General features: G+C 55.4%; 2 protein-coding genes across 3 annotated transcripts; one reads left to right on the forward strand and one right to left on the reverse strand.

Annotated features, from left to right (window-relative positions):
* Positions 1–1,653: 1,653 nt before the first annotated feature.
* PLP1 (proteolipid protein 1) lies at positions 1,654–8,673 on the forward strand. Of its 2 annotated transcripts, none has more exons than XM_075106982.1 (7): positions 1,654–1,736; positions 3,835–4,021; positions 4,465–4,726; positions 5,545–5,713; positions 5,927–6,000; positions 6,111–6,176; positions 6,642–8,673. In XM_075106982.1, exons 1-7 carry the CDS (start codon positions 1,733–1,735, stop codon positions 6,711–6,713), a joined length of 834 nt encoding a protein of 277 aa, XP_074963083.1. In that variant the 5' UTR covers positions 1,654–1,732; the 3' UTR covers positions 6,714–8,673. The 2 variants fall into 2 exon arrangements, with proteins under 2 accessions (XP_074963083.1, XP_074963084.1); XM_075106983.1 differs by having other exon boundaries at positions 4,465–4,621.
* A 5,376-nt stretch (positions 8,674–14,049) lies between these two features.
* Positions 14,050–20,175, reverse strand: RAB9B (RAB9B, member RAS oncogene family). The gene is made up of 3 exons (XM_075106984.1): positions 20,086–20,175; positions 18,337–18,406; positions 14,050–17,462 (listed from the first exon to the last, which is right to left on the reverse strand). Exon 3 carries the CDS (start codon positions 17,425–17,427, stop codon positions 16,822–16,824), a length of 606 nt encoding a protein of 201 aa, XP_074963085.1. The 5' UTR covers positions 17,428–17,462; positions 18,337–18,406; positions 20,086–20,175; the 3' UTR covers positions 14,050–16,821.
* Between the last annotated feature and the right edge of the window lie 4,267 nt (positions 20,176–24,442).

The following is a 24,442-nucleotide window of genomic DNA, read 5'->3' on the forward strand; positions in this document are numbered from 1 at the left end:
TGACAAACAGTGTCCTATCACCAAGAATTTTAAGCCACTTTGTTCAGAAATCACAGTCCCTCTGAGTTGCCCACCTCCTCCCCAATGGGGTAAAGCTGCCACTTCCCACAGGGTGTTTAGAAATTGCAAAGTTGGCAAGACTGGAATTTCTATTGAAAGAAAATGAAGGGCTTATATTTTTTCCCCAATGTCATTTTTTTATAGTTATATTTTATATGTTATGTCATATTTTTTCCTCCTGGTGGCCAGGGGTCCCCTTGCACTGCCCTGGGGTACAGGCTGGGCACTGCTGGTTTCCAGTGGCCATGAAGGTCACGGGTTATTTCCTAAGGGATGTTGCAAGGCTGTCACCCTCCCACAGCCATTATGAGGTGACCGTGGCTGGGTGACATTGCTGCCAGGCCACCTGAGTGCCTCCTGGAGGGCTAAGGGAATTGCCCAAGGATGCCACACACAAAGGTGGCAGAGACTCTCCCTGCTCTGTTGTTCCTCCCCAGCCTTTCCTATCCTATGGCTGGCTGGGGACACTGGGCTGCCCTCTGCCACCCTGCTTTGCAGTGGGGAACTGAAGCAGGGAGTGGTGCTGGGGTGCTAGGAGCTGGGTCCCACCAATGCGGGGTGCAGCTGGCCACTGCGAAGACCTGGCAGCATTTGCACAGCTGCCCAAGTGGTGTTACCCCCCACCCCATCCGCAGACAAGCCAAAGGGTGGCTGTTTGAGTGGGCGAGGAAGGGGCAGGGATTCCTGCAAGTTGACCCACTTTGCTCATGGCATGCCACAGCCCAGGGACCCCCTGAGCCCACCAGATCCCCAGGGAGAGCCAGGCCCTGCCACCTCACTGCCTGGCACAAAGCTGGGCATTGAGGGACACAGCAGGGCTTTGTCCACCCCATGCCCGCTGGGAAGGGGGCGGTTGCCCTCTGCAGGCTTCCCTGGCCTTGTGCTGGTTCTGCATCCCCCAGGGGAACTGGGGGCATCCATGGGACATGGGCCACCCAAGGAAGCTGGGGTACCCATGGGAGTGGAGGCACCCAAGGGAGCAGGCTCCATCTGCCGCAGCCCTGGAGCCATACCCATCACCTGGGGACTCCATGGCTGTGCCCACCAGAGTGCCGTTCCCACACCAAGGCCAGGGGACTGGGGACAGCAGCTGCAGGATTCCCACCAAAAGGGAGAAAGCTCCCAGTTTGGAGCTCCCAAAGCTGAAAGCAGGTCCCTGGGATGGGGAGGCCCATTCCCCGCTGGTGTGTGCTGGAGGGTCGGGGAGGAGACAGAGGGCATCACTGCTGTCCTGTGGGGTCAGTCTCCCACACTGCCGCAGCAGGCAGCCTGGGGCAAACATAGCCTGGCTGGGCCCAGGGGTTCCCCAGCATCACCATTGAGGGGACACCCCATGAACCGCCCAAGCCGCCCCAAGTTCCTCCCTTTCTTTTGCAAAAGCTTTTTCCCCCAAAATTCCTGAGCAGGGCCGTGGGGCAGCTCAGCCCACGCAGCCACAGGCACCCGGGAGCTGGCAGCCAAGGGGTGCTGGGGGGGTGGTGGGGAGGGGCGGGGTTCTGTCCCTTTAAGGGGGGTGGCTGTCACTCAGAGAGCCCTTTTCTTTGCTGGAGAGCAGGACAGGCACCCAGAGGGGGAACTACAGGGCGAGGGACCGCCAGGCAGGCGAGGGCTCCTGCAGACAGCACCAAAGCAGCAGAGCAGGCGGTTAGGAGAGGTGACCAAGTCCAGCGTCATGGGTGAGTATCGGATGAGGGTGATGGACACCTGGAGAGCTGTTGCTATTGGCTTTGGGGCCTCTGTCCCTGCGCAAAGCCCCCCTGAAACTTTCCTCTGGCACCAGTCAGGTCCTGGTGTTCCCGGCATGGCCCTGCCGGCCATGGGAGCTGCCAGGGGGAGGATGCCTCGGCACAGCTGGGGTGCTGGGTTTTTTCCCAAAGCGGTTTTCTGTCCCCATGTGCTCATGTGCTGTCTGTGGGGGTAGATGCCATCCCCACAGCTGGTCCTACCTGAGCCCTCACCACATGGGCTGGAGAGATGAGAGCTCCTGCCTGGGACTGGCAGGAGCTGGGAGGTCCAGGCAGGGCACTGATACCTGCTGCAGCTTGTGCCACTTGTGTGCCAGCAGCCTTGGGAAATCAGAGGCACTGCTTGTGCCTCAGTTTCCCAGTCGATACAGCAGTGCTAATACTGGCATACCCCCCAGGCATCAGGGGTGCTCTGTTCCCAGGGGTGCCATGGGCTGCCGGCACCCTGCCTCTTCCTCCTCCTTTCTGCAGTGTATTGTTTGGCTCCAGCAGCAGCTGAGCCCGGGTACAAGGCCTGGGATTGTGCAGAACAAGGGCTCTTTCTCTCCTCCTGTCCCCTCCCCAGGCTTCCCCAGTGCATCTTCCTAAAGCCCGAGGGGCTGGGGCAGTTCCCACAGTCCCCTGGGAACAGGGCCATTCACCGTGCCCCAGTCCCAGGCACCTGCCACACCAGGTCACCAAAAATAAAAATAAAAAAGGTAGGTTTGGCCCAGCACCCTGCTGAGTGTGCAGGGCCGTCCCTGTGGGACCCAGCAAGGTTCGGGGAGTAGCACTGGCCAGAGGAGCAGGACACCCCTGGACCGGCCATGTCCAAGGCAAACAAGCGGGAGGGGTCCCAGCGCTTCCCTATAGTGCTGCCTTTGTCCCGTTTGCTCTCCGCACGGGCAGCCGCTGGGGTGGCAGTGCCAGGGACAATCCCCCATTGTCCTTGGTGCCACTGCGAGACCTTGCTCCCAGTGGGGAGGGGAGGGCACTGCTGGTCAGGACCCCATGGCTTTCTTGTCCTTTGACAGAGGAGATAAGCACTGTGAGATCCATGGAGGGAGCGTGGGTTTTTGAACACTTCCCACGGATGCCTTTTTGGTATTCAAGGCACAAAAACTATGACCAGACGGGATGTGTCCAGGCAGCGCCATGCCCAGGACAGTGTGGTGCCAGATCCTGCATCCTGGGGAAGGGGAGCAGCTTCCCTGTGCAGAGGGGTTGCACAGCCAGGGTTGCACAGCCAGCGCAGCAGGTTATCGCAGCTTAGCTGAAGCCAGACTGATGTTCCAGTGCAAACCCACCTGGCTGCCCACCCTCTAACCGGGCAGGAGAAGGGCAGGCTGAGCACCTCCAAACCCAGCCCATTGGGAACCTGAGCTAACAATCCTGCGTGTTAGAGCTGCAACATGCAAACGGACCAGGTGCCCATGGCCCCACTGCTGAAAAGAAAAATCCAGCATTTAGGCAATCCAAGCAGTATGCTGGCATGTGCCCTTACTTTCCCTGCCCACGCACAGGTACACGTGCCCTTTTGCCAAATATCTGTCCTGGAGGACTAAATCTATTACACAAGCGCTGATGTTTGGGGAACTAACATGGCTCTTCTCCATAAACACATCTGCCTACGTAACAGGGCTGCAGCAGCCTGTTAGCCGTTTGTTTGCCAGGTCCCACTGGCATCACGCTACATCACCTTGTATTTCCATCTTGTTTCGCATGGGTTGGCATGGGTGGCTCACCTCAGCTCCCCATCCACCTCACACCCAGGGGCTGTCTTGCGGCCCTAGTGCACCACACTGCCGTCACCCCCTGTCCCTGAGCACACTTGGGTGCAATCCTGCTCAGCTGCTTGGAGAGTTCTTGGGGAAGCGGCTGGGTTTGGCTCTCTGGCTCTGCAATGAATCATTTCTGGGATTTCCTTCAACCTGCTTACCTCCTCCTACCAGGCACCTTCCTCCTCCTGTGCTTGCCTGCCTCTGAGCTGCAGGCTCCGAGCGCTCCCTGTCCTGGTGGTCCCTTCCCACCTCACCTCTCTTTTCCCTAGGTTTGCTCGAGTGCTGTGCCAGATGTCTCATTGGGGCACCCTTTGCGTCACTGGTTGCCACTGGCTTGTGCTTCTTCGGGGTAGCACTGTTTTGTGGCTGTGGGCACGAAGCCCTGACAGGCACTGAGCAGCTCATTGAGACCTACTTCTCCAAAAACTACCAGGACTATGAGTATCTCATTGATGTGTAAGTACCCTGCTGCGGTGCATCGCCCTCATGCTGGGGCCCTGCGCGTTTCTGTCTTGTTCTGTGCTGGGAGGAGGTGTCTGGCTGGGCTGGCCAGGGCGATGTTGTCACCTGGGCACCATGGAGACCCCAGGCTGTGTTTGCCACTTGCCAGTGCCGCGGCTGCATGGCAGGGTCCAGTGGCCACTGGTTTCCTTTTCATGCCTGCACGGGATAGGTATGGAGGGTGCAGGGGAGCCAGTAGCAGCCGACAGCCTTGGTCACCATGGCTTTGCCCTAGCTCACTCCTCTCGTGGCTTCACCGTCCATTTCAGTCCCCGCAGGGTGGCATGGTGAGGGCAAATTGCTGTGGCTAGGCTGCCCCAGCCATGCTGCATGCAGGGCTGATCTCCCTGGCACCACCCCAGCGCCTGAGCATCCCTGCCTGCTCCTCTCCCTGGCAGCATCCACGCTTTTCAGTATGTCATCTATGGCACGGCCTCCTTCTTCTTCCTCTATGGAGCCCTGCTGCTGGCCGAAGGCTTCTACACCACCGGTGCCGTCCGGCAAATCTTCGGGGACTACAAGACCACCATCTGCGGCAAGGGCCTCAGCGCAACGGTAACCGGGGGCCCGAAAGGGAGGGGAGCGCGAGGCCCCCAGCGAGCTCACTCGTTGCAGCGGGTGTGTCAGTGTTTGGGAAAGTGGCTAGGACATCCTGACAAGGTGATCTTAACTGGGGTTTGCACCCCTTCGCGCGCCCGCAGCGGGTTCGCCACGCTTGGCGTGGGCGAAGGGCAGGAGACTGCGGCCGTCGGGGTTTCGGAGTAGCCCAAAGGGAAGCGCAGCCCAGCCATTCTCCTCCAGGCCTGCTGTGGCCCCTGGGGACCAAAGCAGCCCAAATGGCCACATTTAATGAAACTGCTTCATGTTTAAGCATCAGCGGGGAGCGCCATGAGCATTCCCACGGTGCCAGCAGCCCAAGGCTCTCCAGCACCCAGTACCGCTGGAGCTGTCCTCTCTGCTGTCCTTGGGGACCATGACAAAATGCTGGTAAGGGGAGCCCATGGCCTGGGGGAGTGGAGGGGGACGGCTGCGGTTCCCTTGGCGGCCGGTCGGGGTGGCACTGTGGAGGGAGGGCAGGAAAACCACACTTGCACACCAAGGCGGGTTTTGCAGCTGCCCTCCCGCAGAGGCCAAACCCTGCTTGGCTGTGGCCGCGTTTTTTCTCCCCCCCCCCACAGGACGTGGCAGCCATCCTGCTGCTGCCGCTGGTCACCCCCATGCATGCATAGCCAACTGCGAGCCTGGGGCTGATGCTGGCCCCGTGAGCCACAGGGGTGCCTGGCTCAGGCTGCTGCTCTGTGCTGGCTGTTTGGGGATACGCCAGGTTTGGCAGGCGGTGCGGAGCCTGATGCAAGCAGCATCTCAGTCCCCTGCCTGCCCTTTGCCTTCTCCTGCCTGGGGACCCTCACACTCCCCTGTCCGTGTCCCTGGCTGCTTGGTAACCGTGGTTCTGCTCTGGCTTGTCCTGCCCCTTGCAGTTTGTGGGCATTACGTATGTCCTGACCATCATCTGGCTCGTGGTCTTCGCCTGCTCCGCGGTGCCTGTCTACATCTACTTTAACACTTGGACCACCTGCCAGTCTATTGCCAACCCCAGCAAGACTTCGGCCAGCATTGGCACCCTGTGTGCGGATGCCAGGATGTATGGTGAGTGGCAGGTTCGCCACCCAGGAGCCAGGGCTCAGGGCGGAGAGGGGATGGAGGAGATGGTCCGGGTGGATAAACTGGGATTAAGCAGGGGCAAGTGCTGAAGAGCCCTGAAACATCAGGATGTGTGTTACACATGTGGCTGTGGGAGGCTGAGCAAGGCAGCTGGCTAGTAGCTGTGTCCAGCTCACCTGGCTCCCCATGTCTTACCAGGTGTCCTGCCCTGGAATGCTTTCCCTGGCAAGGTGTGTGGCTCCAACCTGCTCTCCATCTGCAAGACCAGCGAGGTGAGCACCTCCCATCACCCCACGTGTGCTCCCTTCAGTGGGTGGCCTCGGCACTGGCCTCCCAGCTGGCACGTGGGACCCTGGGAGCTCATCCTCCTCTTCCTTTGCAGTTCCAGATGACTTTCCACCTCTTCATCGCAGCCTTCGTGGGGGCAGCTGCCACACTGGTCTCACTGGTGAGTCGGTGTTCCCCCACCCAGCCGTTCTCCACCCAGCGAGGATGTGGGGGCAGAGGACAATGGAGGTGGTGGGCATGGACATTACAGAGCCTGTGCTCATGTCATTTTCTGGCACCTAAGTGCAGATGGCAAATTCAGGACATAAGAAGGTAGAGGTGGCTGCTAGAGGAGATGTGGAGAGGCTTTAAGAGACCACCAGAGAGAGGTCCTGCTGCCCGTGCACTGAGTCCCCTGCCTTTCCCCAGCTCTCCTCTTGCTTTACACCAGTGACAAGACACTGTGGTTTCCTGCTGGTGCAGCAGGGCCACAGGGCTCTGTGGGACAACTGCCCTGTTGGGGTGCTGGGCTGGGGGATGCCACCTCAGGTGTACCCCAGCGAGGCGTCCCACCCCACTTGCCCTCCTTGCCCACGGGAGCTTCATTTCTTCTTCTCCCCCTCACTCACTCTCTTCCCACCCACAGCTCACCTTCATGATCGCTGCCACCTACAACTTTGCTGTCCTCAAGCTGATGGGCCGAGGCACCAAGTTCTAGCCCCTGCAGTGGAGCCCACCCAGACCAAACGTCCCTCTTTTCTCTAACCCCGAGGCTTTAACACTGCAGCCACCCGACACCAGGTCTCCTGCGTTAACTCTGCCTTCGCCGCTGACTCCCCTCCTCTTCCTCCCTCACATCCATCGTGCTGAGCATGACCAGGAAGGAGAGCTTCCCACCAATGGACACCACTTCATGCACTTTTCTCTCTCTGCTCATCCATAACTGGTTCGCTCTAGGGCCAAGCCCATCAAAACCAGCCAGAAAAGAGGAGGGACTTACTCCAGTGTTCCGATGCTGCCTAGGGATGAGCAAAGGCCTTCATGCTCCTGGGAGGAGGAAATCTGTGTAGGTTGCTCCATGAGTAGCTAGAGGCTACCTAAAGAGAAAAGGAAGTCGGCCCAGTCCTGGTACCATTGCTAGAGACTCTCCTGGAGCTGTCTGCTGTCACCACCCATGGATGGAGAATAAGAGAAGGATTTTTTTTTTTCCCCTTAGCAAAGAAAGCTGAATTTACCCCAAATTGCCTGCTGCAGCCATGGCAAAGGGAGTTCAGGACAAGGATCTTCCCGTTGTGGAGAAGAGAGTGCTGACCCCAATGCTGATAAAGCCCTAACCCAGCTGTCCCTATTAAAGCCTAAAGGAGTTTTGTGTCTCTGTAGACATGGGGGGCTCTTGGCTTTACTCTCCAGGCAGCAAGGAGATGGCAGATAGGTTTGACCGAGAGAGGACATCTCTGTGCCGTGCCCCAGGAGCGTAAAGCCAGAGTCATCCCTCTGTAGGCAGGGCATGACCCTCTGGACTGTGTGCCTTCGCCCGCCCTGCAAGCACTGCGCTCGCCGCATGCTTTTGTCCCTTCACAATGGTGCTCTTCTCTGGGGTGACGACTGCTTCTCTAACCTCCACTCCGTCAGAGAGCTTGATTTGTTTCTCACCAGTGTCAAATGTAATGTTCTGTCCCCCTCTTCCCCTCACTTTTTTTCCCCACATTTCCTGCAAGTCAGGATAACTGTCTTGTGTCTTCCAGGGCGGGAGGGACTGGCAGCATCTTGCTTCCAGCCAAAACCCATGAAGGAGTTGAGGAGGGAAGGAAAGGCAGCAGTCTGGGGGTCATGGCATGGAAACATGGCCCATCTCTGCAAACCAGATCCTTTCTGGTGCCAATTCAGTCTTTTACCATGGAGGGGGGCAGCAGGGCAAGGGGTTTGATGGAGACCACCTCTCCCCCATGATCACTCTCCACAGCAGCTGGAGGAAGGACCTCTGGCTGGGTAGCATGGGTCCAGCCAGACCCACCAAAATGCTGTTTACAGTCCTCCCCGCCAACTGGTATTTTATTTTGCTCTTCCTTGACTCTCCTTAATGCTAATCTTAGTGTTTATTTATTGGAGAAACTACTTTCAGTGGCAGACTGTAGCTCCATCTTGCATGGATTTTTTTTTTGTCTGTATTATTATTTTTTTAAGTGCCACTTTCAGCAGGGGCAAGGATAAAGGAGCAGATCTGCTGAGCAGAGCGTTCGAAGGATCCTTGATGCTGGGAATGCTGAAATAGGTTGGCCAGGCTACCAACGCACACGGGCTGGGGAGGGGGGAGATGCCAGGAGGGACAGCAGGGTGAGAAGAAACCAGGCAAGATCTGGAAATTCACATCGATGCTATCTCTCTTGGGGGTTTGCTGGGGTTTTTTTGGTATCCATTTAACAAAAAAATAACCAGATCCTCCTTCCCACCCTTGTCCCCAGACCCCAAGCACACACGCACACATGTGCACACACACACACACACACACGCGCCAAAAGACAGTTAATCAACTGAAAGTGTTTCCTTCATTTCTGATCTAGAATTTCAACTTGTTAACAAGCAATAAAAAAGAGCAAGTTTTTAGAGACTTATCTTACAAGATGTATTTTATAAAAATTAAAGAAAATAAATTAAAATTAAGAACATTCTGAACAAGATATGCATCTGTCTGTCCATTTGTTGTGCTGGCTTTCCCACCCTGCCGAAAAAAAAAGCAGGGAAGGGGAGGCTGCAGAGAAGTTCCCACAAGAGCAGTGCTCACCAGCCTGGCGTGTGGGCCAGCAGCCCCCCAGGCCTCTCCCCACCCCTCCTTCCCACCCCAGCCATGGGGTTCATAACCCTGACTTCAAAATCTTTGTTTCCAGCTGGGCAGCCCTTAAAAAACCTCTATTTCTCCTCTGGCCACCCAGAGAAAAGCTGGGGTCTTGTAGGAACCAGTTGCTTACATTTGGTGATGTGCTGCTGCCCTTTAATACTCAGCCTATGTCGTGACAGCCTCTGCCACAGCTCCTAATGTAGCACCTACAGCACGACCACAGCACAGCTCAAACAAAGCTCGCCAGCTCACGCGTCATGGTTTTAACTGGGATAGAGTTAATTTTCTTCACTGCAGCTGGCCTAGTGCTGTGCTTTGGACTTAGTATGAAAACAATGCTGATAACACACCGATGTTTTGGCTGTTGCTGGTTAGTGTTTATACTATTCAAGGACTTTTCTAGCTTCCCATGCTCTGCCAGGGGCACAAGAAGCCAGGAGGGGAGGGGGCACAGCTAAGAGAGCGGATTCAAACTGGCCAAAGGGATATTCCATACCATGTAACGTCATGCCCAGTGTGTTACCTGGGAGGGGCTGGCCGGGGGAGGGAGGCAGCAATCGCGGCTCGGGGACGGGCAGAGTCGGTCAGTGGGTGGTGAGCGGTTGTATCGTTTGTGTTTCTGGTTTTCTTTCCTTTTTTTTCCTTTTCCATTTTATTATATTATCATTATTGTTATTATTATCATAATCATTATTATAATTATTATTTTTATTGTAATTATTAAACTGTTCTTATCTCAACCCACAAGGTTTTTTTTGTGCTTTAGCTCTTCCGATTCTCTTCCCCGTCCCATAGGGGTGGGGGTAGTGAGTGAGCAGCTGCGTGGTGTTTCGTTGCCGACTGAGGCTGAACCACGACATCATGTCAGGCAATGCACATGGTACGAGCGTGTCCAGAGCCACTTGCAGAGAGCCCTTTGTGAAACAGGACAGTCTTGTTTAGACATGAGGGTGGACTCAACTATCACAGGGCCCTACATAGCCCTGTTGCATGCTCTGTGGATAGCTGCATGCCATTTGCTGCAGGGTTGTTAAAAATTTGCACAGCACTAGCGCATGGGGAGATCATCGGCTGATGTCCTTCTGCCCCTGATCAGACGAATGCTCCCCTCAGACACACGTTTCCACAGCAGTCACTCAAAAATTATCAATTCAAACAATGCTTCTCTTGGAAATTCCCCCCAAGAGCTGTGATCAGGAGCCTCCAGGAGTGAGGCTGCAGAGAGATGCTCCCAGCCCCACACTCAAACCCCACCACTGCTCCCACTTGCAGCAGATCTGCCCAACAGGCAGATTGCAGGCAGAGCTAGGTGCCCATGAGCAGCAAGGCAGGCTGAGAGACAGCACCTACCCATGGCCACTATCCTCACTGCTCTTCCTAAATGGGACTCTAGCTCAAATCCCACTCTCCTCTCACTTCCCTGGCTTCAGCCCCCTCCCAGGAGACAGCAAGGCTTCCCATGCAGCCTTGTTGTGTGCCTGGGGAAGGTCGTAGCTCATGTATTGCTGCTGCCCCTGCTCAGTGCACAGCTGTGCCTGCAGCCCCAGCCTTGCCCCAGCTCACAGAAACCCGTGGGGCTGCAGCCAGCATCAATTGGGCCCTTTGTTCCCTGCTTTCCCAGATGCCACCACCCTCCTCTCCCCATGCTGAATGGGCCCTGTGTGTGAGCGATCAGCCGTTGGGCAGGAGAGAGCTGGGGAACAAAACACCATCTCTTTCCCCTGGCAGAGACTGGTGCCCCCCGGCCGGGGTGAGAGCTGGGGACAGCAGCGCAAGGCAGTGTGTGAAAGCGGCCAGCATGGCCAGGATGCTGGGCAAGTCTGAGGGCCGAAGGCCACATGAACCCTCCTGGCAGGTGTGCCTCTGGCTGTGTTCTGCTGCCACCCCACCTGGGGACATGGCACCTGCCCTCACAGCTCCTCCCTTGGGCACCCAGTGCCCTCCAGGAACTGGCTGAGAAAAGACAGGGAATAAACCCTGCCTCATACCAAACCACATCTCTGTAAACCGGCCCACCATGAGAGCTCCAAGGAGGGGACCAGTGAAGTCACTTTCCCCCTACCTAGCGGCTGAAATGTGGTTGCAGTTTGCTCCCACAAAGCCTGGACCAGAGAAAGGGACCCTGGAGCAGATCCCATGGGCTGCGTTGCTGGCAAGCAGGCAACTCCCACCCCTTCATCCCATGCCCTGCAACTCCAGGAGACAGCCCTGTGCCGCCGCTAGCGAGGGACGCTGGCCAAGCAAGCCCTTGGGACAGCGAAGCAGAAACCTCCCCTGCGCAGGGAAGGGAGAGGGGCGGGGATGGCGGCACCCAAGGCTGTCGTGTAGGGGCGGCCGCGGGCCCCAGCCCCCCGCTGCGGCGGCCTCCGAGGGCGAAGCCCCGCCAGGCTGATGCTCCTCCCGGCCGCCTCCCTCGGCCAGGGCGGGACCGGCTCCCGCATCGCCGGTCCGCCGTCTCCTCCTCGCGGCCACCGGCCGCAGCGGCGGCTGCCCGGGCCAGCACTGCGGCGGGACGAGGCGGGCGCCGCACCCCGGCCTCCCCCCCGAGGCGCTGCCCGAGCCCCCCGAGGAAGCCCTTGCTGCAAAGGCACGCCTGCGGGTAAGGGTGCCCCGGGGGCCTCCAGAACAAAGCCAGGCCACCGGCCACGCATCAGAAACAGTAACTGCCACCTCCCTCTAGTGTCTTCATCCACGCTGGGCTCGGTCCTGCACAGTCCAGTCAAGGGAGTAGCAAATAAAAGCTACATAGAACGTTCAGATGCTGCCATTCAAAGCCCTTCTGCAAGCCCCTAACTACAAAGCAAATTCCTCTGAAGCCACAAGGCAGACACAGTCCCCTGCCTCGCTCCCTTAGCAAGGGCTCAGGCTCAGCCCTGGGGGTAAGGCTGTGTGGGGTGATCAGGAAGGCTCAGGGAAAGGAGGCAGCACTAGAGGCAAACCCAACAGCTGCCTGCTGCCTCGGCTCAGCCCTCCGTCCTGCTGCCTGCGCTAACGCTCAGCAGAGCAGAGAGCAGGCACACCAGCCGTGGCAGGGCACGGTCACGCCGCTCCCCTCTGGCAGCTCCCCCCAGCCCTGTCCCGGCTTCAGTTAGGGCAGGGAAAGGGCTGTGAGTGGTGAGCGATGACCTGGCAGGAGCGATAGCTGGCAAGCAGCCCTGCCTGCCAGGGCCACAGCATGGTACTGCCACCCATCTGCCCCAGAGGAAGGCCTCACCAGTCACCTCTCAGGCACTCAGCTGGTTTCTCTCCATTTCTGCACACAGTTTGGCTCTGCTAGCGAGATGCCAGAGGACAAGGAGGGACTAGCAAGTGGGAAGTCCTCACAGAGAGGACCAAGTCTGACAATAGCACAGGTGGATGCCGTACTTGGCTGCTCATGAAGACAGGAGTCCTGTGTCTGCGCATGGCCACATGCACCAGCCCATGAAGGCCCCCTGAAGCCACCACAAAAAAGCTGCTCCACCAGCCACGCAAGCTCTGGGGTCAAGGGGTATCTCTGCCCATCCCCAGTGGCTTTTGCCCAAGCAATCACCTCAGGAGGTAATCTACCATTTCACTGACTTCTCAGACTATCCCAGCCTTCCAGTCAAGGGACTCTGACTCACCCGAGGCCTTTGGGCAACTGCTCTCAGAGCTGCCACTGCCTTCCACCACATCCCTCCCTGGCAGAGCATGGAGTAGTCCTTCCTCCAGAACAGACCATGCCAGTGTCCCTGGTGCCAGAGCTCCAGCAAACTCCCTGTTAAGAACTGGAGACTGCAGTGGGGTTCAGAGGCTCCTGAAAGGCCATTTTTAGACTCTTTATATCTTTTTGTTCATCCCCAGGCACATGTAAGAAAATGCAGTCCCCAGAGAGATCATGTTCCCATAAACCTCCTTACAGCTGTACTGCTGTGAGGAGGCAGGCTCCAGGGCTAGGGAGGAACTGCACTCCGGAAATACCCGGTGCGTGAACAGCCTGGGTCACCCAGAGAACATAGCGACTTCAGGGTATCTGCAGTCATTTGGGACTCCTCTGCTAGCAGTTCTAGAGAAAAATTACAGTTTCATCAGCCCACCAAAGATCTGCAACAGCCTTACACCTTACAGCACAGCCTTAGAGCTGTGCTCCCTGGCGCAGAGCAGCAAAATCCTCAGAGAGCTGTGGGAGAGAGGGATGGATGTAACCAGGGGACTCCCCACCACTCCTCCTCCTTTGCAAGCACACAGGGATATGCTATAGCATCTGTTCCACACCGAAGCAGCTCATTGCTTTCCTTTGGAGACACTCCTTTGCCCTCCAGGGATCCATCTTCTCCCCAACCCATGACAAACACCACCGAGCCCTCCGCTATTGCTTGCAGTAGCAAAGAGGGGAATGAGGGAACAGCCTCACTATTGCTTCTGCCTCTGCCCCTCATTTTCTTACAAACGTCTCGCATCAGGGGAGTCAGTGGTTCTGATTGTTTTAGACAGACCCTCACTGACATGAGACAGCCTCACCCAACCCCCACCACTCCTCCAAGGCTGAGACCATCTCCCACCAGGTCACATTGGCTGTCTGCTTTCGGGCGTGTTCTGAAACAGCTGAAGTAAAATGCTGAAGGCCCCCACATACTCCAGCCCACATTTAAAAAGCAGGATTTCCCAGGACTTGAAACCCTATGCTGCCTTTGGAGGTGTGGACAGGCAAGCAGACATGCGAGAAAAATAAACTAGAAGGTTCTGCCAACAGAAACAACAGGCATGGGCTCTGCAAACACAGAAAAAACATCCCAAAATAAGCGACCATCCTGGCAGGAGAGCAGAAGAGAACAGTCCCTATATGCTGATTTCTGTCTCAGCATCCTACGGAGATCATGCCTGGTTACAACCCTCTGGAGCCCAAGGGACCAGTTCCAAGATTGCAGGAAGAAATCAAAGGAAAGGACTCAGCTTGCTGCCGAGAGCCCAGGCTGAAAATTAAAATGTAGTGACAGAGGGAAGCAATATGGAATATTTCTCCTATGAAAGTGTTTTGTGATACTCTTGAAAATACAAAACTGGTCACTGGATTCAGCTGGTAAATAAGTTCTATTCCTTCAACTACCAGTCTAGCTAGGTACATTCAGGAATAACCAACCCCTTTGATACCTTAGTGACTTCTCTCTGCCGAATGCTATAACCAACCCAGGTACACATCCCTCAGGAGAACAGGAATCAGCTTGACCTTTGATAAACCAAGACGACAGCTACTTCCTGAATTCACTTGAATACATCCATGTTTTATTTGCTTAAATAAAGGTAGAATCTCAGTTTTACAGTTCCAGTTCTGCAGCAATAGCAACAACCACAGCAGCATGAGTGGACACAGAGAAGGAATGGCTGTTGGCACTGAACTTTGCAACAGAGTTCAAAATCCTAGCTCCTTTGGAAATTGTGCGTATTATTTAAAATAAATTAAACAACTTAAATACATTATACTATACTTTTTAAAACGAATTTTTAAAACACATAAGCGTAACAAAATAGGTTTTTTTTTAAAAAAAGTCATTTATTCAATGTCTGTTAGGAATAAAATATGCTGGGTAACACCCTCTGGCAATACATACGCTCTGCACAGCCTGTCCACAATGAGGCTCTTGAGCTTCAGCTATCAGCATCAACACACGCCCAGGTTACTGCAAACAGCATGCTGCACCCGTGCCTCCTACACCACAGACTGTTCAGCCTCTGCCCTCTCCCACAGGAGGTGCCAGTCCTTACACAGACCCCGGGAGATCCGTGCTGGGGAAGCGGCAGTTTCACCTGTAGGGAGTTCCCTCAGCAGTCCCTCTGGCAGGGCTGGGCAGAGCACAAGGGCCTGAGCTTGTTCGGACCCTAGGGGCCCCAGCTTTGGGGGAAGGTGTCTGTTCAGAGATGTAAATCAGAACCACAGGTTACAGAGTCTGGGATTGTGAAGGCAATATCAAGCAGTGTTAAACTGAAGAAAAATCTAGAGGCCTGGGAATGTCAGACATTGGTAAATAAACAGTAACACTAACTTTAATATCCTGTAAAAATCTGTTGCAGCTATGGAGGCAGAGCCTTCTCTTATACCTCAAGGGACCTGGTTTTCCAGAGACTTCCCATGAATTTGAATATTCAGCCCAGTTTAGAAATCAGATCCCTTTAAAGCACTTTGCATTAAAGCTTCAGTCCCTTCCACATGTGGCTGCCTGGCAGAGAAGGGCAAGATGACCCTGAGTTCCCCCAGAGGAGATTCCCTGCACGCTCAGAGACTGCTTGTCAATGGGGATTAGCTGCCACCAGCCAGCACGAGAGCAGAGATTTCCCTGCTCTGAAGTACAGTGTAAGTGAGGCTGCTTGATTTGAGCTACAAAATTTACCATCCAGTAGCTCATCACAGTGGAAATTGCATTTGGTGGCTAGTGGTTACATACTCAGGGAAGCTCTCCCTGTGGCAGGCTCCTATGTGCATATGGGCAAAGTCATAGTTTTGGACAAATGCTTGCAGGGGAAGTTGCAGGACATGAGGTTATAATGGTAAAGACAGTCAGCAAGCGCTAATCTCTTTGCTACACAGATAGCTTGGGACTAACACCTAGCAGGCAGCAGGAGCTGGGATCAGCAAAGCATGGCATCCTTTTCTAGAGGGTTCTCTGCCCACCCCTACCATTTTTCAGCCACCTTGAACAGAGATGAAACCCATACAGCTCTCTCCCCAGTGAATAGAACACAGCAACCGTTAGGGAAGTCCAGTTAACTGAGTGTATGTCCTCCACCAGTAAAGTCTGTCAGATGAGTTACAGATAAAACACACCAGATTCACCATTAGGGAGTAAGGGCCAGTACAACAGCATGAGTTAACTCTGCTCAGCAGCACGGCACCTCACACAATAGGTAATAAAGTAAATGGTTCTGTGTTGCAGCATCCAGATGGGAACATCCGTGCTAAAGCAACCGAGGATGCTGATCCGCCAGCTAATGAAGCACAGTGGTCACCAGCCCCACACACTGAGTGGATTTAACAGCTGACCACACATGACTGCCCCAGCCACCTGCATACCTAGGAGACATCCCACCTACCTACCACCCGGTCTGCTAGAGCATATCATCTGGACACAGCGATTACTTGTGACAGAAACCAGCTGAAGTTTCACGCTCCAGATCTCCTGAGTAACTCAAAACCCTTTGACATGACCCAGTGAGTGTCCACATCAGTATTTTTCATCCAGGCCTTCAAGGCATGATAAGCGAGATCCAGTGTTAAGCCTCCAGAAGAGGCAAGGAAACATATATTAAACAAGAAGCAGACAGTCTCTCCACAAAACAACACTCACACAAGACAAAGAGGTGAGGAAAAACAGGCCAGAAATAGGTAGCTATGAAGAAATGATGCTGCCACATGCAAACACAGGTGCATCTCTCCTTCATATGCTGCTTCAGATCAGAGCTCTAACAATTCTCAGCACAATTCAGTCTGAGAGGACACAACGCACTTATCCCAAACAACAGATACGCACATCTCAGCCACTCTAGTATTTGGCATTCTCACAGTCACATGGGCTAGAGTCTCTTCAACAGGTTTCATTCACTATGCTGAGCAGACTTTCCTTTGGCAGTAAGGTCATGAGTTTAGTGGGTCTAGTATTTTTTGAGTTCAGGACTAAACTACTTCAGAGTGCCTAGAGCACTCTCAGCTTTGTTCCACAGGCAGTTCTTGGTACAGATCGGTATCCACTGTCTTTAGTGAATTTAAAGGACTATAGCCCAGTCCTTTAAACCTGCTAAAACAGACAGAGATGGAAGCAGCACTATGTTCACATGCTCTTTTGACAGCTCTCTCCTGCAGAGACATCCTCTGTGCCCAAAAACTCCAGCCAGAATTCAGATGGTGAGGCTGCAACTTCCCAGTGAGCAAATCACCTATTGTCCTTGTGGCCACCCTCCTCAGAGTGCCCCAGAGCTGCCTGCACTTATTCCGATCCGGCCGCTGGCTTGAGCAACGTTCCCAAAGCAGCAGCCACTCTTAACAACATGAAGACCCTGATTTGGAGCTGGAGTGCAGGTCAATAGTGTGGCCCAGCATGCAGTGCTCTAGCTGCTCCTCCACCGCCAACACCTGTCGCACAGCCTCCTCAAAGGCCACTGCCACATTGGTATCATCCTTGGCGCTAGTCTCCAGGTATGGATAGTTACCGTTCTCCATGCACCAGGCCTGGGCCTCCTCTGTACTCACTTGTCTCTCAAGCTTGTCTATCTTGTTGCCCAGGACCACAAATGGGAAGTGTTCAGGGTCCTTCACATCAGCATAATAGATGAACTCCTTCTGCCAGTTACTGAGGTTCTCAAAGCTCTGCCGGTCATCCACACTGAAGGTCAGCAGGCAGCAGTCTGCTCCCCTGTAAAAGGGGGTTCGCAGGCTCTTGAACCTCTCCTGTCCCGCAGTGTCCCAAATCTGGAGGGTCACAAAACGTCCATCCACTTCCAGGTCCCGATTTAAGAACTCCACACCAATTGTGTGGAAAGCCTGTGAGTCAAACTTGTTGGTGACGTACCGGTTCATTAGGGAACTTTTCCCAACTCCACCATCCCCAAGAAGAATGACCTTTAAGAGCAAAGACTTCCCACTCATTGCAGCAGGACAGAGGGGCGCAGTACCAAGGCAATCTGCAGGGTTCAGAAATAGTACAAAATAGCTATTTGACTCATGGATTCTACAGAAAGTCACACATGGAAGAACAGAATATGGCATTTCCATCCCCATTTCTGAAAAAGTTTTGTATATAGGCGGTAATCTCACTTATTAGAGTGATTAGGCTGGGAATTGGACAAGCTTTCAGGCACACAGGTCCAAAATGGAAGCAGCAGGTGACCACTGTAAGTACAACTGTTGAAAGCTAACTATCACTTATACCACTTTTGGTGAAAACTCTGTATCTGAAAGCTTGTCTAGTTTTTTCAAACATACCGTCACTAGCTAAATATCTCTTCTGGCCCGTGTCCTCAGGCTATCCCAGAAACAGCAAAATCATTAGGGATCGCTGTCACCAGGCCTTCCTCTTCACTGTTCAATCACTAGCTAAATAATTTCTCCTATCTGACTTGCTGTACTGGAATGATGTAAAAGATGTACAGGCCTAACATCTAACATCAATACATCTGGCAAACCAGTTCTTAATCACCTCAAGAACGCTGACTCACCTTACAAGCAGAGCTGTGCTTGTTTTTTGCGTGTGATCTCTACAGCTCCGAAGGGCTTTACAAGGCACAGAGACCCAGCTTCTCTGCTGCTCTTTTTTGACAGTGCTTTTTGCAGGCCAGTTTGCTAGGGCACAGGTGCAAGTTCACATTGCAACAACCCCCACACCACAGGTTCCTTAGTCAGCAGTCACAAGAGAAAGGCCAAGTGCCAACCAGTCCTCCCCCTCCTAGGGACATTCTGCAAGCCAACCAGTCCTCCCCCTCCTAGGGACATTCTGCAAGCAAAGGTAAAGGCCTGACACAGAATAAGAGGTTTGTTTGGCTGCTCTCTGTACTGTACCTGCTCTAGAAATACAGCACTTCTGCCTCCAGGACTGTCCAGAGAACACCTTCCTCCAGCATAACAGTCACTAAAAAACAAACATCAGTCAGTGAGGTTGCCAGAGCTGTGCTTGGTGCACAGTCTTTCAATTTGTGATGTTGACACAGGCTGGAAGAACAACTGCAGAGCTCTAGGGAACTGAAAGTGAAGTACTGATGGTTGGAGTAAAACAGGCAAGAACAAGGTGCTGAGGACAGAGCTTTCCCTGCCCTAAGTACAGTGGAACACAACCTATTTCTGTCCAGGGCAGAGCCAGTACATTATGGATACTAAACCCAAAATAAGAAAAGAATCAATTGAAGGAGCTCTGGCGTGAATGCACAGGCTGTGTAACCCATGTCTCCCCTCAATCCAGAGGATGTTGATAGCTTTGATCTGCTTGGCCTGCCTACCCACACACGCTGGAATCTGATCTGAGCATTGAACATGTACCTGAATCTGATAACCAGAAGAGTGAGACAGCTGTGAAGAGCCTGGCATGAAAAGAGATGGGATCCAGCTTGTTTACACCTGCTACCAACATTCCTGGGAAGGGTGTGGACATGTAGTGCTGCTTAGTGATGACACCACTAGACCAACCTCCAACCAAGTGAAACACGAGCATTTGGCACTGCTCAGATCAGCACTCCTATTCCTTCCAGGCCAAAAACCACTTTCTGCATTAAAATGCAGGGGGCCCTGTTTGACTTTGTTTCTGCTTTTTTTGCAGCTCTCTCAACTAGTGCTTACCACAAAGCCAAAATCAGAAACTTCTGCTTCAAATTAGTTTCTGCAGAAAGAGCAGAAACTAACTAAAGGCTCACCAATTTCACTTCCTCTGCACAGAAACACCCCAAATCAAGCATGGCTGAACTAACTTGATGGGCCATGGGACATTTGAGAAGCACCTGTGCAACCCAGTGGTTCTGAAGCAAAGAACAAAATGCAAATGTCACAAGAGACAAACAGGAATTACAGCATAGTTCCCCGAGGCTGATGGCTTCGGGAAACTCTCCCCTGAGCACCTGAGCTGTTCAAAACCCTTGCTCTACCTTTTCCAAGCCCTTGCTGCAGGGGGTTTAAGATGGCCCCTTCCCCCTTTCACCAAAGGCCTTCCTGACACACACCATCAGCCCTGACAAGAGGTTCTGTTTAGAAATAGTTTGTTAACAAGTGACTAGCAGACATTTTTAAAATGACTAATGGGTTATGCTCGTCTACTCCAGAGCCTAGCAGGTTAGCAGACTACTGACAGACATGACACCACCATGACACTGATGGGCACGCTGCCACCCATGACACCGACGTTAGCAATGCTGTTTGCAACCTGCGTTCGCTGGTTAGCCCTTTGTAAGCTATTTCGGAGGCTAACCTCAGCTCGCAGCAGCACGGAACCCCCTCACGCAGGACGCCAGCACCTGTCTGCAGACAAAAACAGCGAGGTGCGTGCGTGGGAGATGCACGCTGGGCCCCGCCCCGCTCCCCAGGCCCGGGCTCCCAGCTCGGCAAGCGGCGAGACCCTCCGGCGGACCCTTGCCTGCCTTCCCGGCCCTCGCCCGACCCACAGCTGGGCCCCCACGCCGGAGGGCTCGAGGAGCAGGGCCCCGCACAGCCCCGGAGAAGGCGCCGGGGCGCCTCGGAAGCGGCTGGGGGAAGGAGGCAGGCAGGCAGCCCGCCAGCATCGGGGGGCCGGGGGAAATGGCGCCGGGCCGACCCGCCCGCCCTTACCTCGGTCTACGCCGCTGCCGCCCACCTGACCCGCCGGGCGCAGGTGCCGGCTCACCCCGCGCCTGCGCGGCGCACGCGCTCTGCCGGCGGGGCCCCGCCCCGTCCCGCCCGCGCCGTCCTGCCGGGGCGGCGGAGCCCCGCCGCTGCTGTCAGGCGTGCTCCTCACCCCCCTCGCCGGCCGCCCGCGTGTCTCCGCGCTGGGCCCGCCTGGCCCCTCACTGCCCTCTGCTGTCAGTCCCTCACGCTCGCCCCTCCAGCCCGCTCCGGTCCCCTCACAGTCCCTCCCTGTCCCGTCCTGTCTCCTTTGCCCGCCTCACAGGCCCCTCCTGCCACCGTTTTGTCACTTCATTCCCACCCAGCCGTCCCCACACCAGCTCCCTGCTGCCGCCCCGCTGCCCGGAGGGGAGGCGCAGTGGGACCCCCGACCCGGGTCCGGCGAGCAGTCCCGGGGCTGCCCCGGCGCAGTGGTGGGGCTTCCATGAGGCCTGTGGGAGGCCACGGCACCCTCGCCGCAAAAAGCCCCTTGCCCGCCTGCAGAGCACAGTCCCTACACAGTGTCACTGCAGGCCGGCGGCGGTGGCCGTCCCCAGCCCCGCGCACCCCCCCGCGCCTGTTCGGCGCACTCAGAGGCCTGTCCCTCACCCTGCCGCGGGAGCCCAGCTGCTTCGTGGGGGGGACATGCAGAAATAGATTAACAAATACCCCAAAGGGCTTCTCCCCGATTCCCCATTTAGGGCTGAGGGAGACAAATTACACCCCTCATTCCCACCTTCACCCATGGACCGGGACGGAGAATGTCTTAAAGAAGCAGGTTTCTGAGGAAAAGCAGCAAATGCAAACATTTCAGATGGTTGAAAGGAAAAATAGTGGTAAGGTCATCTCAGGCTGGGGCAGATAGTGAGGGGAGATGGGGGAGGGAGGGGGAGACCAGACCCCTGGGTGGCTGCAGGGCAGTTTTGGGGAGCAGGAGCCACCTGCCCGCCCAGGCATCATCAGCTCTTCTTCCCACCAGTGCCACTGCTGACCCAGAGAGAGCTCCAAAAGCTGGGGACACCTCTTGCTGGGGACTGCAAGACACCCTGGGCACCTTCCCTGGGGGTGCAAGAGTGGGGACCTGTCATATGGACACCCAAGGCTTTTTGACCGTCTGAACCCAGGACCAGCCCCAGGGCCAAGTGGGTGCTACAAGTGTGTTGATTCCCTCCTCTCCCCTGCCCCTATTCCCACCCCCCCTGGAAAAACATGGGATGTGAGGAGGATTTAAATTAAACCAGGGATTATAGTAATACCAGCCTCAGTGATCTGTTTGAGGAGATGGGGAACAAAAGTAGCGTAGGAGGATGAGGAGGGGGTGGCAGGGCAAGGGCCTGAGGGCGCAGGGTGTTGGCAGTCTGGGACCAGGGGAGCCCTGGGAATATGCGGGTGCTCCTTGGGCATGTATTTGGGGCACCAATGTACGTGCCAGGGCTGGAAGTGCAGGGTACTGCTGGTACAGGTGGCAGACCCAGCCCGAACCACTGGCTGGGGCTCGCTCCAAACCAGTCCAGGTCCCCGCACCAGCCCTGCCAGGGCCACGTGCCACTGGGGTGAGCCTCTGACCATGGCCCACCTCCCCCTGCCAGCTCCCTTTGCCTGGCAGCCGTTTAATCCCATTATTCATCATTACTTATTTATTAGAGATCTAATTTAGCATGTAAGAATACCAAGGCCAGGAGGGGTGAGACACTTCCTGAGCAAGGTAGAGCCACCAGGACAGATCCTGCTAAGGCTGGAGGGGCATGGTGCTCTGCAGCAGCACCATACCATGCCCTGACACCCTGGACCACCCTGAGCAAGGCTGGCAAACACCAAAGCCTCAGGGGGTGCTGCTCGCAGGGCTTAGGGAGGGCAGCATGTCCCTGCAGTGCGGGCAAGGACACCACAGGACCAGTAGCCCTGGCTGACTGTGCCGGTGCTCAAGGGGCCCCCATATTCCCCCAGGCTGAGCCGTGGGCACAAGGAGCCATTGGAGAGTCGTCTGCCCATCTGAGCAGGGATGTGCCTGGGCAGGTTTGACTCCTAGCAGCTGTGCAACTTGGCTGCCTCGCTGAGCTGGGTGACAACCTGTTCGGCATCTGTAGGGGGTTGACCCTGGCTGGATGCCGGGTGCCCACCAAGTTGCTCTGTCACTCCCCTCCTCAGCAGGACATGGGGGGAGAAAATAAGATGGAAAAGAACTCGTGGGTCAAGATAAAGGCAGTTTAATAAGGCAAAAATAAAGGCCACACATGGAAGCAAAGGAAAATAAAAGATTTATTCTCTACTTCCTATCAGCAGGAGATGTCCAGCCACTTCCCAGGAAGCACGGCTTTAGTAGGTGTAGTGGTTGCTCTGGAAGACAAACATTGTAATAATGAATGCCCCCCCCTTCCTCCTCCTTTCTTTTAGCTTTTATTGCTGAGCAGGTGTCATATGGTATGGAATTCCCCTTTGGTCAGTTTGAGTCAGCTGTCCTGGCTATGTCCCCTCCCAAGATCTTGCCCACCCCCAGCCTACTGGCCTTTGGGGGTGAGGTGGGGGAATGCTGGAGGGACAGCCATGATGGTGTGGGAGCACTGCTCAGCAGCAGCCCAAACACTGGTGTGTTATCAACACCTTTCTAGCTACCAATAGGAAGCACAGCACTATGAGGGCTAATAGGGGGAAAATTAACTCCATCTCAGCCAGACCCAATACAGCATCTCAGGGAAAAGCGTATCTTATAAGTGAAAGGTGACCTCCGAGGGGACTAACTGTGGCTTGGTGGGTTGCACAGCGCATCACAGCCACTGCCCCACAGCTCCTCCACCCTGGTGTGGTGACACAGCCTGGCGGCACAACCTGGCATGGCTTACTTGGCCATGCAGTGGGGGGGAGGGCCTGGACCTTGTCCTGAGAAGTTCTGTCAGGGACAAGGGGCAAATTAAATAGGAGGTGATTTGCAGAAGTGGGGCTCCCTCCTGAGCCCCCAGAAGAGAGGAGCAGGAGGGACGCAGTGGGGAGCTGCTGGGAGGGCTGGTGCTTCCCACAGTGCCCAAGAACCCATGCCCTGGGCTCAAGGGCAAAGGAGGAACGGGTTTATCTGGGCATGACCTCGCGCTCGTGGGAAGCCTGCTGAGAGCTGGCATTGCCCCAGCACTGCAGGCAGGATGGGACATTGCCTGCAAGCCCTGGGCACTGCTGCCCGTTTCTCCAGGAAGGTTTATCTGGAGGTGGGGACACTGCCCAGGAGCCATGTGCTAGGCAAGGGGTGCCAGGGCAGTGTGGGCAGCACCAGAGCAGCAAAGTAGGGACTCTGCAGGGCACTGGGATCCTGGAGCACAAGAAGTTTTACTCCCCTGGGCTTGGCTGCAGCCCTACCCAGGGAGGCTGCGACACACACGCCCACCACCTGGCTCTCACTCCCGGCTCTGGGTGTTACAGCAAACACAGGGGAGCCGGTGCCAAGGTAAGGAGCCTTGATATATCCTTGTACCTGCTGCCAGCCCATAGCCATGCAAAGTGCTGTCAGCTCATGCCCTGATGAACTCATCAAACATCCCACACTGTGGCTGGGGCCTCTCCCTTTGTTCCAGCCCCTGTGCCCAGCTCTGCAGCTGATTCTCCAAGGCCTGTACCCGGTGGCAGCTCCAGCCCATGACATCCGCTCTGAAACATGCCCCAGCACACATGCTCCCAACACAGCCCTGCCACCCATAGCCCATGGCTCTGAGCAGTGACTGCCAGGCACCCATTTCCCACCCCAGGACCAACATAGTTGGAGCAAAGCTGGGGAAGGCCCCCCCATACATCTCCCCCTACCCTACACAACTCAAGCCTCCCCGAAGAAGCGCTCTGTGTGGGTTTCATGAGATAGGTTGAGGCCTTGCAAACTCAGCACTCGCCAGCCACCACACAAACAGCTCAGGGGTGTAGCAGCAACCCTGAACAGCATCATCCACGGCAGCAAGACCACACAGGTAGTGACTGGCTGGAGATGGAGTGGCTGCCAACACTGTAGGGGAATTGGGACTATGGCAGCAGGGATGGGAGCTGCCTCCTCACCACCTCCTCCCGCCATGGCACTGGGATGCTGGAGGTGCTGTCGGCGCCTTCTCTGCAAAAACTGCAGCCCCGTGAGTTCCCTCCCTGCTGAGCTGGGAGTGACACGGGAGAGGCAGCATGGAGAGGAATGTGCCCAGGCTGCTGAGCTGCCTCTCTGAGACACAACACTGCAAGTGGGGGCTTGTCCCTGCTCCACCGCAGGCCTGGGGCTGGCAGTCGCTGAGCTGTGTGCTACCACCACAGCCTTTGCCCTCACCTCCTCACCATCCCCAGCTTGGCCCCAGAGCCCCTTGGC

The sequence above is a fragment of the Phalacrocorax aristotelis genome, chromosome 11 (genome assembly GCF_949628215.1).
Source record: "Phalacrocorax aristotelis chromosome 11, bGulAri2.1, whole genome shotgun sequence".
Taxonomy (NCBI): Eukaryota; Metazoa; Chordata; class Aves; order Suliformes; family Phalacrocoracidae; genus Phalacrocorax; species Phalacrocorax aristotelis.

Bases quoted from the DNA above. Each gene is read 5' to 3' on its own strand.
- RAB9B (XM_075106984.1), bottom strand. From the start codon at position 17,427: ATGAGTGGGAAGTCTTTGCTCTTAAAGGTCATTCTTCTTGGGGATGGT.
- PLP1 (XM_075106982.1), top strand. The intron at 4,727-5,544 runs GTGATCTTAACT...TGCCCCTTGCAG, and splicing joins GGCTAGGACATCCTGACAAG to TTTGTGGGCATTACGTATGT. The intron at 6,177-6,641 runs GTGAGTCGGTGT...TCCCACCCACAG, and splicing joins CTGCCACACTGGTCTCACTG to CTCACCTTCATGATCGCTGC.